Here is a 13,679-nt window from a genome sequence, read left to right as displayed (position 1 = left end):
GGACACAGAAACTCGTGATATGTTTGCCGTGATCTTAGTTAAGCGTTCTGTGTGCTGCTGACGTAAGAAATGGTCAGTACAAATGTCACGTCATTAATTACTGTTCCCTTTGTGTGGAATCTTCCAGTGGGGCATCAGGGAGGTGTGCTTGTCTCTCCTGCTACGTGGAGCGGGCACCCTCTGAGCAGTCCTGATTCAGAGACCGTGACCGTCCTCAAACGTGTTTCAGTCAGAGAGGCTCACACTGCCTTCTAAATACGTGTAAACGGGGTCTGGGAATCGGTTTAACTTTACTTACATGTATTTGTAACTCAAAAACCTGGAGGAATATACACGCTTCTACATTATTGTATGTGATTTGTATGTCAAATGTTTAGTGTTTACATGCTTACCAAGTTCAGTTCTTTTTGTGTTAAATACTGCTTTCTTTCTCTCTTTTTCCCCTATGGTTGTTGGTTAGAGATTTTCAGTTTGGACATATGGATGGGAATGAATATATAAATTCCTTGCTGATGGAGTAAGTACTCACTGATTTAATGATTTCACTATCAGTTCTATCAGTTTTCAAATTTCTGTGTCTGACAGACGGACAGAAGGACTGGTAGCTGACAGAGCAGACATTTGGTGGATGCTGATGCAGACACTCTCCCGTTAAATACTTCACTTCAGTGTTCAAATCTGTATTTACAACTTTCACATTGTTCTATACTAAAAAAGTGTCTCCAAAGTCAGTTAATAATTTACATTATTTTGAAAAGAGGATATTCAGAAACTTACAAATTTTAGTTTTGTTTCATACACACTTTACCTTAAGTTCAGTTTTAGTGAAGAAATTTAAGTAGAAAATTTTCAATATTTAAGAATTACTTGCCATCCTAGAAGAATTTAACAGACTAAAGTAACTTTATAGGGAAAATGTGAAAGTTCCATCAACTGTATTGGTGACGTGAAGTTCCGGTTTGTCACTTCATAAAGTTCATGTGCGGGACCATTTGCCTCGCCTGTGCTGAATGAGCACGTTCCGAACAGGAGCCTGCTCAGCTCAGTGGGTGCTCAGTGAACGTTCCCCGTGTGTCATGGGCTGTGTTTGGTACTGTGGATGCAAGAAGTCAGTGAGTGAGAGTCTCTGTCTTCAGGTGCTTGTGGTGCGCAGGTAAGACTGCGGGTAAGACTGCAGGGTCATTACGACAGGTCTGTGTGTGAGAGGCCTCTGGACCCAGGGCGATTCCCACCCCACCCTGCTGCCCCCTAAAGCGGACGGCCTCAGGAAGCGCTTGCCAGCGGAGACACTAATGAAGAGCAGTTCTAAAGAGTGAGAAATTAGCTGCAGGCTGGGGGCAGAGGGTTATTTCCTGCAGAGCACAACACCAAACCCAGGAGGTGGCAGCAAGTGCTTGCTTAGGAGCATGGGGACTGGCAGAGGATCCCCAGCCGTGGAGGTGGGGCAAGCTCCCCGCAGACAGGCACCCCGTCCGGGCCAGTCGGGGGCACGGTGCTGTGTCAGTCCCTCGCTGTGCTCAGTAGCACAGGTGTAGCGAACGCCTTCGTTCATTAGTGCAGTGCCTTGGGCTAAATTAGCGTCTTTCAGTTTCCAGGTAACACAGTGGGGACATAGAAAACCAAACTTACAAACTCAAAGGGTCATTCGTAATTTTCAGTTAAAAGCCTAAAATCATAAAGTAGTATCACTTGTTGTTTTCATTTACATTCAGCTTATCCCTCTTACTCCAATTCGAGAGGGTTTACCAGAGACAAAAAGTACAGGATAATATACAAGAAAGAAATCAAGACAAAGGAAAATAAAATAAAGAGTCTGTACAGTTATTAAAGGTACTTGAAAAAATGGGGCCATGAATTTTTAATGCTCAGTACAAAGGAGAAAACCATCTGCATGTCTCTGCCTATAACGTCACTCCTGTAGGGGTGTGGTCGACACTGTAGACACCTGAGTGTAATCACATAACGGGTGACACTTTGTGATAGAAGTGTATTTGGAATAGGATATTCTACACGCACACACACACACACACACACACACACAGCAGGGACTTGGGTACAGCCATTTCTTATAACAGCCTTCCAGGCAGGCCAGTATATTGATTCAGTCAAACAGTGTTTGCGAAAGCCCAAAGCAGTTTGTGTCCAGTGAACAACTGCTTTACCCAAGATGACATTCAGAATGTGAGAGTGGGGGGACATTCCTTCACATTATTTCTGTTATGTGTTGTGACATAGTCAAACTTTTGAGCAACAGTTGTGGTCAGAGAACAACAAGAATTTCTACCACCGGGCCCTTTTAGTTTGCAGTGGTTAGGTTTTTACTCATTCATATTTTGGGGTTTGACTTTTTTCCAAGAGAAGAGAGAAGGCATAGAGTTACGGTTGTATAATAATAGTTGGAAGTATTTACTGAGCACGTCATTGCAGCCCACACTGGACTCAGTAGTCAGTGTGTATTTTCTGACTCTTGTAGTAGCCCGGTAAGGTGTCAGTGCTATTGCTATCTCCACTTTATGTATGGGAGGAGATTCAAATTTCTTAGAAGAAACTCAAAGGAGTTAAATAATGTACCAAAGGTTGCCTGCCGACAAGTAAGTTAGAGATTCAGTTCTCAATTTCAGCTCTTTCTTGCTCCAAAGCTGTTAACTCAGCAACATTAATATTGGCAGATAAGTGGGATCTTACAGGTATTGATGCCTAAAATATTTTTAACTTACAGCAAATACGTATTATAGAAAGTTATTACATTGCAACATTGACCATATTTTATTGTTTCTCAAAACTAGTATACTACCAAATTTTGGGTCCATTACATTTTTTGCAAATGGTTTCTGTGCCTATAATTAAGAGGACACAGAACGAGGTGTCATCTTTCATTACCATTCGAATGGAAGTAACTGATGCATCAGGTTACCACTGCTGAGTAAGGAGCTCTGGGCAGTGGAGTCCTGGGCACCCAGCGGCTTAGGGTTCCGAGTTCTCCCTGGTTTGGGCTGGGCTGACCCGCTGGGCATAGTGAGCTGTGGCTCCAAACTGCCATTTAGGTTCTGGACTGCTCCATGTGGCTTTAGTGCCCTTGACCTTGGGGGGATAGTTTCCTGGCCATGTTGTCCTTGCACAGTCACAGCACAGGGAGGTGAGCTCGGCTCCGCAGGCACATCTGCTTGGGGTCCCTTCTGCCTTCCCCTTGAGCAACCCTCAGGGCTGTGTCCAGGCATCAGGGGTCAGATGGCAGGTTTCCCTCCCTGGGAAAAGGGTGTGGTGTGGGGACAGAGTCACTTACGGGTAGTCATCAGTGCTGTCAGTTACTCACTGTGCAGTGTCCTCCTTTTATGTAACACTTTCATATAGGCATACAATTAACTGTGAACCGTCATGTAGGTGACAGACAGCATTACACACTGTTCACGACTGTGCCAAACCTGCCTTTGAAAGGAAAAAGCGAACTATTCCAATGAAACAATGCATCGGTGGTACTGTAGTTGCCGTGGTGCTGGGGGGTGGGGATGGCACGCAGGGTGGGCAGCAGTGGGTTTGCGGTTGTGAGTGCGTGCCGGTTTGTTTTACTGTTATTTACTGCTTATTGTAGTATTTTCCCTATGCTCAACTGTGAACCTGCCCTTGCCCCACCCGCCCTGCCTTGAGGGGTCCTGGGAGTTTAGGGAATTTTGAGCGGAGCTTATTGCACACACACGTGTTACATGCAAGGCACTGCGCTGCATGCTTAAACTTGAGCTTTTTCATTTAATTCCATGGCAAGGTAGGTGGCCCCAAACCTTTTATTTGTGTGTCAGTGAATAGCATTAAGCTTAAACACCAAATTATAGGAAAGCCCCCGATGTGAACACAAGCAGTGTGAAAGTAGAGACCACGCTCCCCCACTCAGATCCTGGCCCCCAGCACCGTTCCTCTGTGGTGGGCCCCACAGCGACGGGGGTGAGAGCATGGCCACGGCCAGGAGTGATGGGACCCAGAGACCGACACTGTGCACATCTCAGTTTTTATCCCTCAGTATAATGCGAAAACTCAGCTGCCTCTCAGTGTGCGTTAGAACGTTCTTCACATAATGTCAGTTTAGCTATTTTTTAAAACTGATGCAAAATTTGAAATTTTCGTCATGCAGGCAAAAGGAGGCAAAGCTATTAATGTAGCTCTCTGTTTGTAACCACAGTTACTTATATACTGTATAAATATCAGAATGCTTGTTATCTGTGTTTAATGTGTATTTTGAGTTCTTTGTTCTTCTATTTGCAGTGAAGTGAAAGTCCCAACTGTGGTTGTACTGAACACCTCAAACCAACAGTACTTTTTACTGGACAGGCAGATCGAGAACACCGAGGACATGGTCCGGTTCTTCCACGGCGTTTTGGATGGCGCAGTGGAAGTAAGCTGCTCGCTGCATTCAGAGGATGCTGGGAGGCGGGGCAGGAGAAGGCGGTTCTTGGTTTTGGTTCTAGAAGGGAGAGTCAGCCACCACCTGGGGAGGGTGCCGGTGTCCTCTCCATACCTTGCTTTGCTCACCTTGCAGACAGGGTCACATTCTCTGACACCTGGACGGTTCTTCTGTGGCAGAGGCTGCTCATGGGTTACTTGGGAGCACGTTTGGTTGTCGCAGGAATTGGACGGTCCTGCTGGCTGCATCAGAGTCAGGTGCACGGTGCTCGGGGACGCAGAGCTGCCCGGGGGTGGCCTTTCTGGGCTCTCAGACCGTCCTGGGGCCCAGGGCACAGTCGGGTGATGGGATTCAGGTCAGTTATCCCAGGAAACCTGTGAACGAGGCCCCAGCTTTATACTGAGAGTCAGAGCCACAGTGGAGACTTCTGAATCCCGTAGACTATTTCTCAGAAATGATGAACGATAGTCTCACCTTCCCCTTTTTTTTCTGTAAGTCTCACTGCGGTGTTTTCATATTGTTGCCACTCATGTCAGGGGCTCATGAAGCATCACATCAGTAGGTTGAAGCGGGAAAGAACACACAAGTCTGTGCCTCTGTGGAATTCTGTTACTTTGGGACACTTCCCTCCACTGCACGCAGACTGTATGCAAGTTGGCTCCCCGAGTAGCAAGGGTCTCTGCTTTGGAAGTCACACAGTAGGGAATTTATATTTGTGGAAACCACGTGTGTTTCCACAAATATTTTTTGTGTGCCTGAGAGCCCTTCTTTTTGTAGGTTAGTGAAACCCAGTGCGAACTGTGCAGCAGCAAAGAGGCCTCGCTGGTTCGCATTGCTGAGACATCCACAAAATGGGGCAGGCTTCAGGGAGGGCTGGGCGCCAGGGGTCCGATGGGTTGTCACCGGGGATTTCTCTGTTGCTGCCCGTCCGTCCTTCAGCGTTTGTTTGTTTGTTTTGTTTTGTTTTTGAGCTTCATCCTCAGGGAAACGTTCCATGCACAGTAGCAAATAGCCCTGCAGCGTCCAGAGCTGAACAGTCATTCAGCTCGGAAACCGGGCAGGCCTGGACCAGGGGCGGCGGCCAGGGAGGGCGAGCTCCTCGGGGAGAGTGTGCGGTCGCACAGGGAGCAGGAGGAAGGTGGGCCAGGGAGAAACACCGCCGGCTCTTCAGGTGCTCGATGCAATCTGTCCTCTACCCTGGGCCAGCAGGTTTTAGATCATGTGACAGAAAAATGAAATAATGGTCCTAAAAATAACAATGTAATTGTCTTTTCCTGTTAAATTTAAGGCCCAAGGAGGTGATAGCATTTTGCAGAGATTGAAAAGAATGGTGTTTGATGCCAAATCTACTATCGTGGTGAGTTGTGACAGTTTGTCTGATTTTGTTGGTAACTGACACTGTATTGGGTAATACAGGTTCTTTATGTCTGAGTAAAATCTGACATTTGAAAGGATTGGATAAAATATCTTAATTTGCAAGGTAACAAGAAGTCTGTATTTACAGTAAGAAATCATGTTCATCAGGTGGAAATGTTTTCTCTGATACTCCATATCCTACGATTGGTGAGTGACTGGAATTCAGGGTCAGTTAATGTCACTCGGAGCCTTCCTGCAAGTGTCTTTCAGTCTCTACTGATCCGTCCTTTGAGGCCTTGGATCTGAACCCTTCTTGCTGAGATTGCTGAGCAGTCTTTCTCACTGTGAGAGCGGAGGCCTGCCCGACTTGGTTTGAGCCTTAAACTTTTTGTTGCCTCTGTGGCGCTACCCTGTGGGTATGTCCATTCATTCGGCCCACAAGCAGCCATCAGAATCAGAGCTAACCTGTCTGTGGGAATTGGTTCTCGTGATTCTCTCCCTGCACCCTTGGGTTTATTAGCGACCCCCTTTCCTTTCCTGTGGGCACCAGCACAGGCGGGCCCTCAGCACCTCGCCAGCTGTCTCGCTGCCTTCCGCTGGCTGCCCCCTCTCCTCTTCCCTGTCTCCGGCCCACTCTGCGCACCCCTCCACAGTGGGTCCCCCTTGGTCTTCAGGTGCTGCCTGAGGGGCGCCCTGCCTCATTCTCACTCCTGCTTAGGTCTCTGCCTCAAACTCCTGAGTTCCGTGAGCTTCTGTCCTCTGGATCCACAGCGACGCGTGCCGCTCTGCGTGCGTCTCCGTGGTTCTCAGGAGTCAGAGTCACGGCCTGTAGACTGCATCGTAGCTGGAAAACCTAACCAGGGAAATTGCTTTTCCTTTTCTGGGAGTTGAGGAGACAGTGTATAAATTGAGGGACATTACTAAGTTGATGTAGCTTCACTGCTGAGGAGATAAGTGTTAAACTGCGTGTGAAGAGTGAGTGTGTGTGCCTTCCTTGTGGTAAACGACAGCCTTCTCGGTGAGGTGAGCGGGCTCCTGCAGCCAGGACGCGACCCCCTGCAGCTGGGCGTGGGAGCCATCACGCGGAGACCTGGGTGGCTCCGGTGAGGGAGACAGTTGTCGTCAGCAAGGGCTGTAAAGCACTTGGTGCCTCTGTCTACTGCTGGTGGCTGGTTACAGGCGCGCACGTAGGCCCCACAATACAAAATCCCATCTCTTACCACACCTGTGTCGTGGCAGTTACTGAGGGCGCGTGGGCACTGCGGGTCGGGCGGTGCAGCAGGGGGACGAGGGCCGGAGCGGCTGCAGCCCCTTTGTGCCGTCCCGTGTGAAGGCCTCTGCGGGCACTGATGGTCCTCCTCTCTCCGCAGTCTATATTCAGGAGCTCTCCGGTCATGGGCTGCTTTCTCTTCGGCCTGCCTCTGGGTGTCATCAGTATCATGTGCTATGGCATCTACACGGCCGACACGGACGGAGGCTACATCGAAGAACGGTATGAGGTGTCCAAGGGCGAGCTCGAAGGCGGGGACGCGGCGGCGGAGAGCAGGGAGCAGCAGGAGCCGAGGGGCGGACACTCGCCAGGGCCCGCCGGGCAGGGGCCCAAGGACGTGCTGGAAAAGAAGACGGACTGAGACTGCCCTGGATTTCAGTTATTAAAGAGTCTATTTATTGAATTCGGACGCTTAATCATGGTCTTTACGGCGGACGGCGAGGTATTTGTATTCCGCCTCTATCAGCTGCATGGAGTACAGTAGTTCTTCGTAAACGTGGAGGTGTTTGGCGCAGGGAGGACTTGCCCGTCTGACACGGAAAGCACCCCACGGAAGTCCCCCGGCAGATGTCACTCGTCATGCACCGAGGCCAGAGCGCCCGTGTCTGTCTGAACTTGGTGACGGCGGGGAGGGTCCTGGGCGGGTGTGGAAGCCGGTCAGTCAGGGAGAAAACACGTGTTAGGTAGAGAAAGGCAAGACCTCCACCTCCTACCGTTATCCTCTTGTATTTTGGATAAAATTTATATGGACAAAATTACGTCTTTACAATCTAGTCACTTTAAGGAGAACTAATACCTTTTTCCACAGCTCAAATTAATTCTATGAAATTTAAAAAATTTGGTTTTATAGAGCATAGCCGTTTTATTTTCTTATTTTTTAAAGGAGAGGAAATGTTACTTTTTAACTTTATACTTAGTTGCATTATAAAATTTTCATATTGGCCTATGTATTGGCAAAAATAGTGTTATGTTTAATCTTTGCAACATAACCAGACCCACTTGGAGCAGGGGTCTCAGACCATGCCCTGCGCCGGGTCCCCGAAGCCACTTCAGGAGGGGAGGGGCTTTGTCACTCCTGCCCTGCTGGGGCCGGGACAGCCCACTTGATTTCCCCGCTTTCTGTCATGAGGTCTCTTCTGAAAATGTCCTTCGATAAACAGCCCGGCTGCTTTGTGGAAAGTTACATATGTCATAGTCTGTTACGTTTCTGGCACGGCAGCTTCACGGTGACCTGTCCAACATGCATCTGTGCGTGCGCACGCACACGGACACGTGGACAGTGTTGGCATGCGTCTGTGATGTGGGTTATGGGCACGGCTGTGTTCTCGGAGCATGATGCGTGACCCAGGCAGCCTGCCCGCAGAGTCGTGGTCGCTGAAGGAGGGTCAGCCTGCCTGCCCCACCCTCCCAGGTCTGTCAGCCTGTTCACCTCTGTCCAAGGAATGACAGTGGTTCGATCCCAAGTCAGGCAAAAAAGTGGTTCTTTGTAAGTAATAGTTTGATATGCCTATTGTAGATGAGCTTATTTATCTTCAAGGCCTTTGTTTTACCTAAGTTTAGGATTTTTATTAGGTGGCTTTTGTTTAGGTGACTGGTCATTGAGTAGTTGAGTTATCCAATATGAAGAGTTTTAGTAAACATTTAAAAATGTTTGTTCAGCCCTGGGTGGTGTGGCTTTAGTGGATTCAGCACTGGCCTGCAAACCAAAGGGTCGCTGGTTCAATTCCCAGTCAGGGCACATGCCTGGGTTGCTGTTCGGGTCCCCAGTAGGGGTGCACGAGAGGCAACTACACATTGATGTTTCTCTCCCTCTTTTTCTCTCCCTCTTTTTCTCCCTAAAGGTAAACAAATAAAATCTTCAAACAAAAAATAAAAATAAAAATGTTCATTCACTTTAAAAATAAGGAATTTGTGGTCCTGGCACTGAAGTTGTCTCAGGCTTTGCTCCCACGGGCAGCCGCTGGTTGTTCCTGACGCAGTGCTGGGCACAGCTGAACTGAAACCGCATCCTGGCTCCTGTGGGGTTGTTGGCGATCCTGTCCCTGGGTCCGTGTACTTAATTAGCATGGAGCCATGGCTCATTCTCAAGGTTTGGCACCCCGAACTGTTTTTAACAAGACACATCCGCAGATGCAGGGAGTTTCAGGAAATTCTAGAGTGAAATCTCTTGAATGGAAATTAGAGGTAAATGCTGTTAATTCTGCTGCAGTAGAATCCGCTCAATGGAGCAAGGAGGGGTGCTTTTGGGGGGTCCACGGGAAATGGTAGAACAGGTCACTGCTTTTGCTTCCTGTCTGTCACTGTCAGATGCCCATCAGCTGCATGTTTTGTCTTTTCTCAAGCATCAAAGGAAAGAGCTCAGGACGACATGCAAAAAGGCTAAAGCTCAGTGTATATCAGCAAACACAAGTCCAGCGGCCCTTGTCTTCTGGAATTTTCTCGTCTCTGTGGGGTTTAATGCCTCGGTCTCTTGTTACCTTCTTCACAACTGGACTGTGGCCCCATAGTCTTGTATGTTCATAGTGTGTCTGTTGGCAAAACAAAATGTGTGAGTGGTTTGTAAGTGAATGATTTGATTCCTTCTTTTTCGTATTTATATTTTGCTTTTTGCACGTCTTTAGGGTATTGTCACACTCTTCACGAAACACTTAGATTTTTGCCCACTGGTATGTTTTTCCTTCAGTGTGCTATGAGAGCTTAGTAGGAATGCTTTTTTATTTCTGGAAAAAGTACTTCAAAATAAAGGTAGATCTGTGAAGGAATCTTGCAGAAGAACATTCTCACCCTAGTTTGGAGAGGAATCTTGCCATGATTACACGGAGGGAGTACCTCCAGTCTGTGGGACCCCCTTGCCTTCTCTGGTAGCTGCAGTCAAGTTCTCCTGCTCATGTCTAACATTCAGAGTCTTCCATGCTTGCTCTTGCTGAGTCTGGAGCTCAGACAATATTCAAAGATGTTTCAGAGGGAGAAAGGACGTATTTTTAATCAATTCAACCTGTGTACCCCATTGCGGTTTGTAACCTTCTTCATTTTGTTGTGTACTTTAACATTTCGCCAGTATCACTGCCGCCTGAAACTTCTTTGAGGTGGATTAGATCTGGAGTTCTCATTGTCTTCACAAATCTGCTTCCAGGCATAGGATTTTGTAGTCACATTAGGAGCCAAATGCCTGCAGGTTGAAGGAAGAGTCTGTCTGAGTAACCGATCAGCTCTATTGTTTCTGTTCAGTGGATTTTGGGGGGATTGTTTGTTTTGATTGTGCAAATGTGATTTAAATGTTTTCATCATTGCTTCACTATGATATGGAGGTAAGACAGGGAAAAAATCACTGAACTGTTCTTATGCAGAATTGTCCAAGTAAACCAGTGCAGAATGTTAAAGACTATCAGTAAACTGGTGGGGTTAAGTTTGCCATTTTATTTTTATAAATACCTATTTTTTTCCTGAATGAGTCTGAGTCCAAGAGCGGGCAAACAATTTTCTACTTTGGACTAATGTATAAAGGTTTTCTGAAAGCTGTATTATTAGCTGAATCTCGATACCCTGCCTTAGGGCATCAGTTGTGAACCTTTGTTTTCTAAAATAAATTAATTGAAAACGTGACTGTTTATTTCTGCTGTTTATCTTTTGTTGTTTGGTGACATGAATAATTCTCTCTGCAAAGAGGACAGCTAAGACTAATCTTCCACAAAGCGTCTTTTTCTCTTTTGTTAAGTTGTGAGTTGTTTGTAATTATAGAGACAGTTTTAGAGTGTGAACAGACCTGAGAGACATGACATTCTAATCTAATCCCCTTGCACGTAAAGAACCCGAGATTCGTAGGTTTGGTACCTGTTGCATTTTTTAAAGCCTGATTATGTTAAAATATTAATTACAGCATTTAAAGTTAGAGTCATTAGCTTTGACCTCTTGATCAACTGCTAAGTAGCAATTTTGGACACGACTCAGCCACCTCTCCCTTTCACTGTGCCATTGTGGCACGAGATACTAATTTACACCTCAAAATTTTTTTTTAAATTAGCTTCAAATGGGGTGAGTCTATTATTTAAAAAACAAAACTTCACACAAATGTTAAGTATTAAGTTTATATTTCATGTGTTATACCATGGGCATGTCTCTTGACCAGAATTGCTCCGGTGCAGGAACAACGGCCACAAAGTCGACCCCACGCATCTTGTGAACATGCACAGGGGGTCGGTGAGGACGGGCCGCTTGTGGGGAGAGTGGCGGAGCCTGTGCCACTGCGAATGAATTCCACAGGAGTGTGAGAGTCCCCGGCCCTGTGAGCGGCCGTGTCCCTGTGCCTGGGTCCCAGGCCTTGCTTCCTCGCTCGCCCAAGTGAGGTCGCTGACTCAGCCTCAGGTTAGGGGAGAACTCAGCAAAAGGAGCCTCCAGACAGGAGGGGCCACCCCAGGGGGGGTTGAGGCCCCACACCGGAAATGCTGGGACACGGCAGGGCAGCCCTGGAGTATTAAGTTCACTTCCGAGACCAAGATTCTGTGAGGCCTTAAAGGTAAAGTCTAGGGCCATCCTCTGTGCACATGTTGACGACCGTCCCTTCCCTTTCCAAAGACAACAACAAAACCAGAGTACATTTTTGTCCAGCTTTAATCTCCTTAGGTGGAGGAAGCAGTTCAGCAACACTGAAACTGTAAAGAAAAAACAGGATGTTTTTCACTCTTTCACGTTTTTCCCACGAATGTAGTATCCCTGTGTTCGTCACTGTCATCACTTGTGTCAGGATCTTGGTGGATTCAGTAACTGATCACGTGGGCAGCTTGCGATTGTTCTCTTTCCCGAGCTTTAAATTCCCGCCCACCGTCATGCCCTAAGTTTACCAGTAAAGAGGGAGCCTGTGAAACCCGAGCCTGCCACCCTCGACCTCCATGAACACTGAACCCCAGGCCAGGCCCGGGGTGCCCTCTCGACTCAGGACCCTGCTGTGCACCCCAGGCGGGACTCGTGGGCACCAAGGCCTGTCAGTAACAACCTCCTCTCCAACGTGTCCAGTGGTTGTCCCTTGCGGGCGTCTGGGAGGTTGGTAGCAACTGCCAGGTAGGTCCAGCTGTGATGCCAGTTAGGGGGGCGGGTGGTGTGGGGGGCACAGTAGGTCCAGGTGGGCTGCACTTCCCTCCGGCCAGGATCACGCCGTGGGTCCTCGTGACTCTCACTCTGCGTCACCTTCCCGTTCACACCTTTACTGACCCTCCTGTCTAACTTAGACCTCCAGCCTCCAGCTCTCCCCGGCCCCCTTAGTGCCTTTTTATAAGCACATTTAATGACTTTATATATGAATTGCTTACTGCCTCCCTATCTCTTCAAATTCTAAACGTAGGCTCTGAATGGTCAGAGACATGTCCCCCACCCTCCAGGGCCATCTTCCCAGTTCTTCAAAACTCCTTGACGTGAAGTATGCGTTCAGTAAGTATCTGTAGAACAAATGAGTGAATAGTTGAGTTTATTTATATGCTGGTGTATTGATCACTAGCATGTTAAGATTTGACAGTTTCTGAGTTTTAAACAATCAAAAGTATATACTTTATTTTAGTCGAAGATTTTAGATGCACATTCTGAAAGTATCTAAATGCTTAGTGATTAAGTGACAAGAAAGATAAGTAACATGAAAGAGTCCTAAGCTTTGGAAATATGTTGTTTTAACATGGGAGATTTTCGTATTATTTAACATAGAATCTAAAAATCACAGAATCTGTGTAATCATTAAAATTAAGATAGGTTAGAGATCAAAAACTGGAAATTTTAGGTAACCAGATACTCTCCATCCTTTAAATACCATGGAAAGGTGAATTAGTAGCTCTTTTGCAAATGTCAGTCTAAACTCATTAGCCTCTGTGTTAGTCATTACTACAGGTAAAGTCATGAATTCTTAACCGGTGGTGCTTATCAGAATTACAAGAGCATCAATCACTTCGGATGATTTATAAAAATACAGGTAGACCGTAGCAGGTCTGGTCGGTCTCGGATGAACTGCTTGAAGCCAGAACGAGGATAAAAACAAGCCTCCGCAGTTGATTTTGATGTGTGTGGTGGTTTAAATGATGATTAGGAGTAAAAGTTCCAGTGCCTTTGAGAGATTGTGTTTTCTGAGATTTCCTGGTGAGCGTTCACAGGTCAGATACGTTGCAAGGTCGTGATATGCCTCAGTGGCCCCATCATGGCAGCTTCGGGAAAGTGGTTTTTATTTTTGAAAGCAAGAAAGTAGGTTATGTCCAGCTGGGGTGATTTACCTCTTTTCATTCTACCAGCGTTCCTCCAGAGAGTGAACAGGGGCTCGGGGACCTAGGTCAGCCTTTGCCGTCGGGGACACCCGGCGGTGGGGCGGAGGGGTGCGGGGAGCAAGGGGGGGCATGAGGAGCCAAAGTTCAGTCTTCTGGCTTCATCCTCGTGAGTCGTTTGTGTAGAAAATGAAATTTAAAATACAAAAGTGCATCTCCTGTTTTGCTTCTTTTTTCTACACTACCTAATGTAAAGTAAGATTTCATGTGACCAGTAACGGGTCCCAAGTAGGAAATGGGGACCAAGGAAATGAAAGATAAAAATGCCCAAAGCCCAGTTGTGTAGGAGGGCGTTTCTACTGCACCGTCTTCGAATCAGGCACAGTCCTTTCCAGCTCACTGAACTCTGGGACCAAAAGCACTTTCT

The 13,679-nt window shown here is 47.1% G+C and overlaps 1 protein-coding gene across 2 annotated transcripts in view; it reads left to right on the top strand.

Annotated features, from left to right (window-relative positions):
* Nucleotides 1-10,622, top strand: part of TMX3 (thioredoxin related transmembrane protein 3) — a 34,342-nt gene extending 23,720 nt beyond the window's left edge. For both annotated transcript variants that reach the window (XM_037145487.2, XM_053664253.1), the window contains 4 exons: nt 461-517; nt 4,255-4,384; nt 5,682-5,750; nt 7,120-10,622. In XM_037145487.2, the coding sequence (XP_037001382.2) occupies nt 461-517; nt 4,255-4,384; nt 5,682-5,750; nt 7,120-7,380 (517 nt within the window). In that variant the 3' untranslated portion in view covers nt 7,381-10,622. The remainder of the gene's footprint in view (nt 1-460; nt 518-4,254; nt 4,385-5,681; nt 5,751-7,119) is intronic.
* Nucleotides 10,623-13,679: the final 3,057 nt, after the last annotated feature.

The sequence above is a fragment of the Artibeus jamaicensis genome, unplaced genomic scaffold, assembly GCF_021234435.1.
Source record: "Artibeus jamaicensis isolate MK-2021 breed Jamaican fruit bat unplaced genomic scaffold, CSHL_Jam_final contig_354, whole genome shotgun sequence".
NCBI lineage: Eukaryota > Metazoa > Chordata > Mammalia > Chiroptera > Phyllostomidae > Artibeus > Artibeus jamaicensis.
The sequence above is the reverse complement of the archived record's forward strand: the minus strand, read 5'-3'. Positions and strand labels throughout refer to the sequence as shown.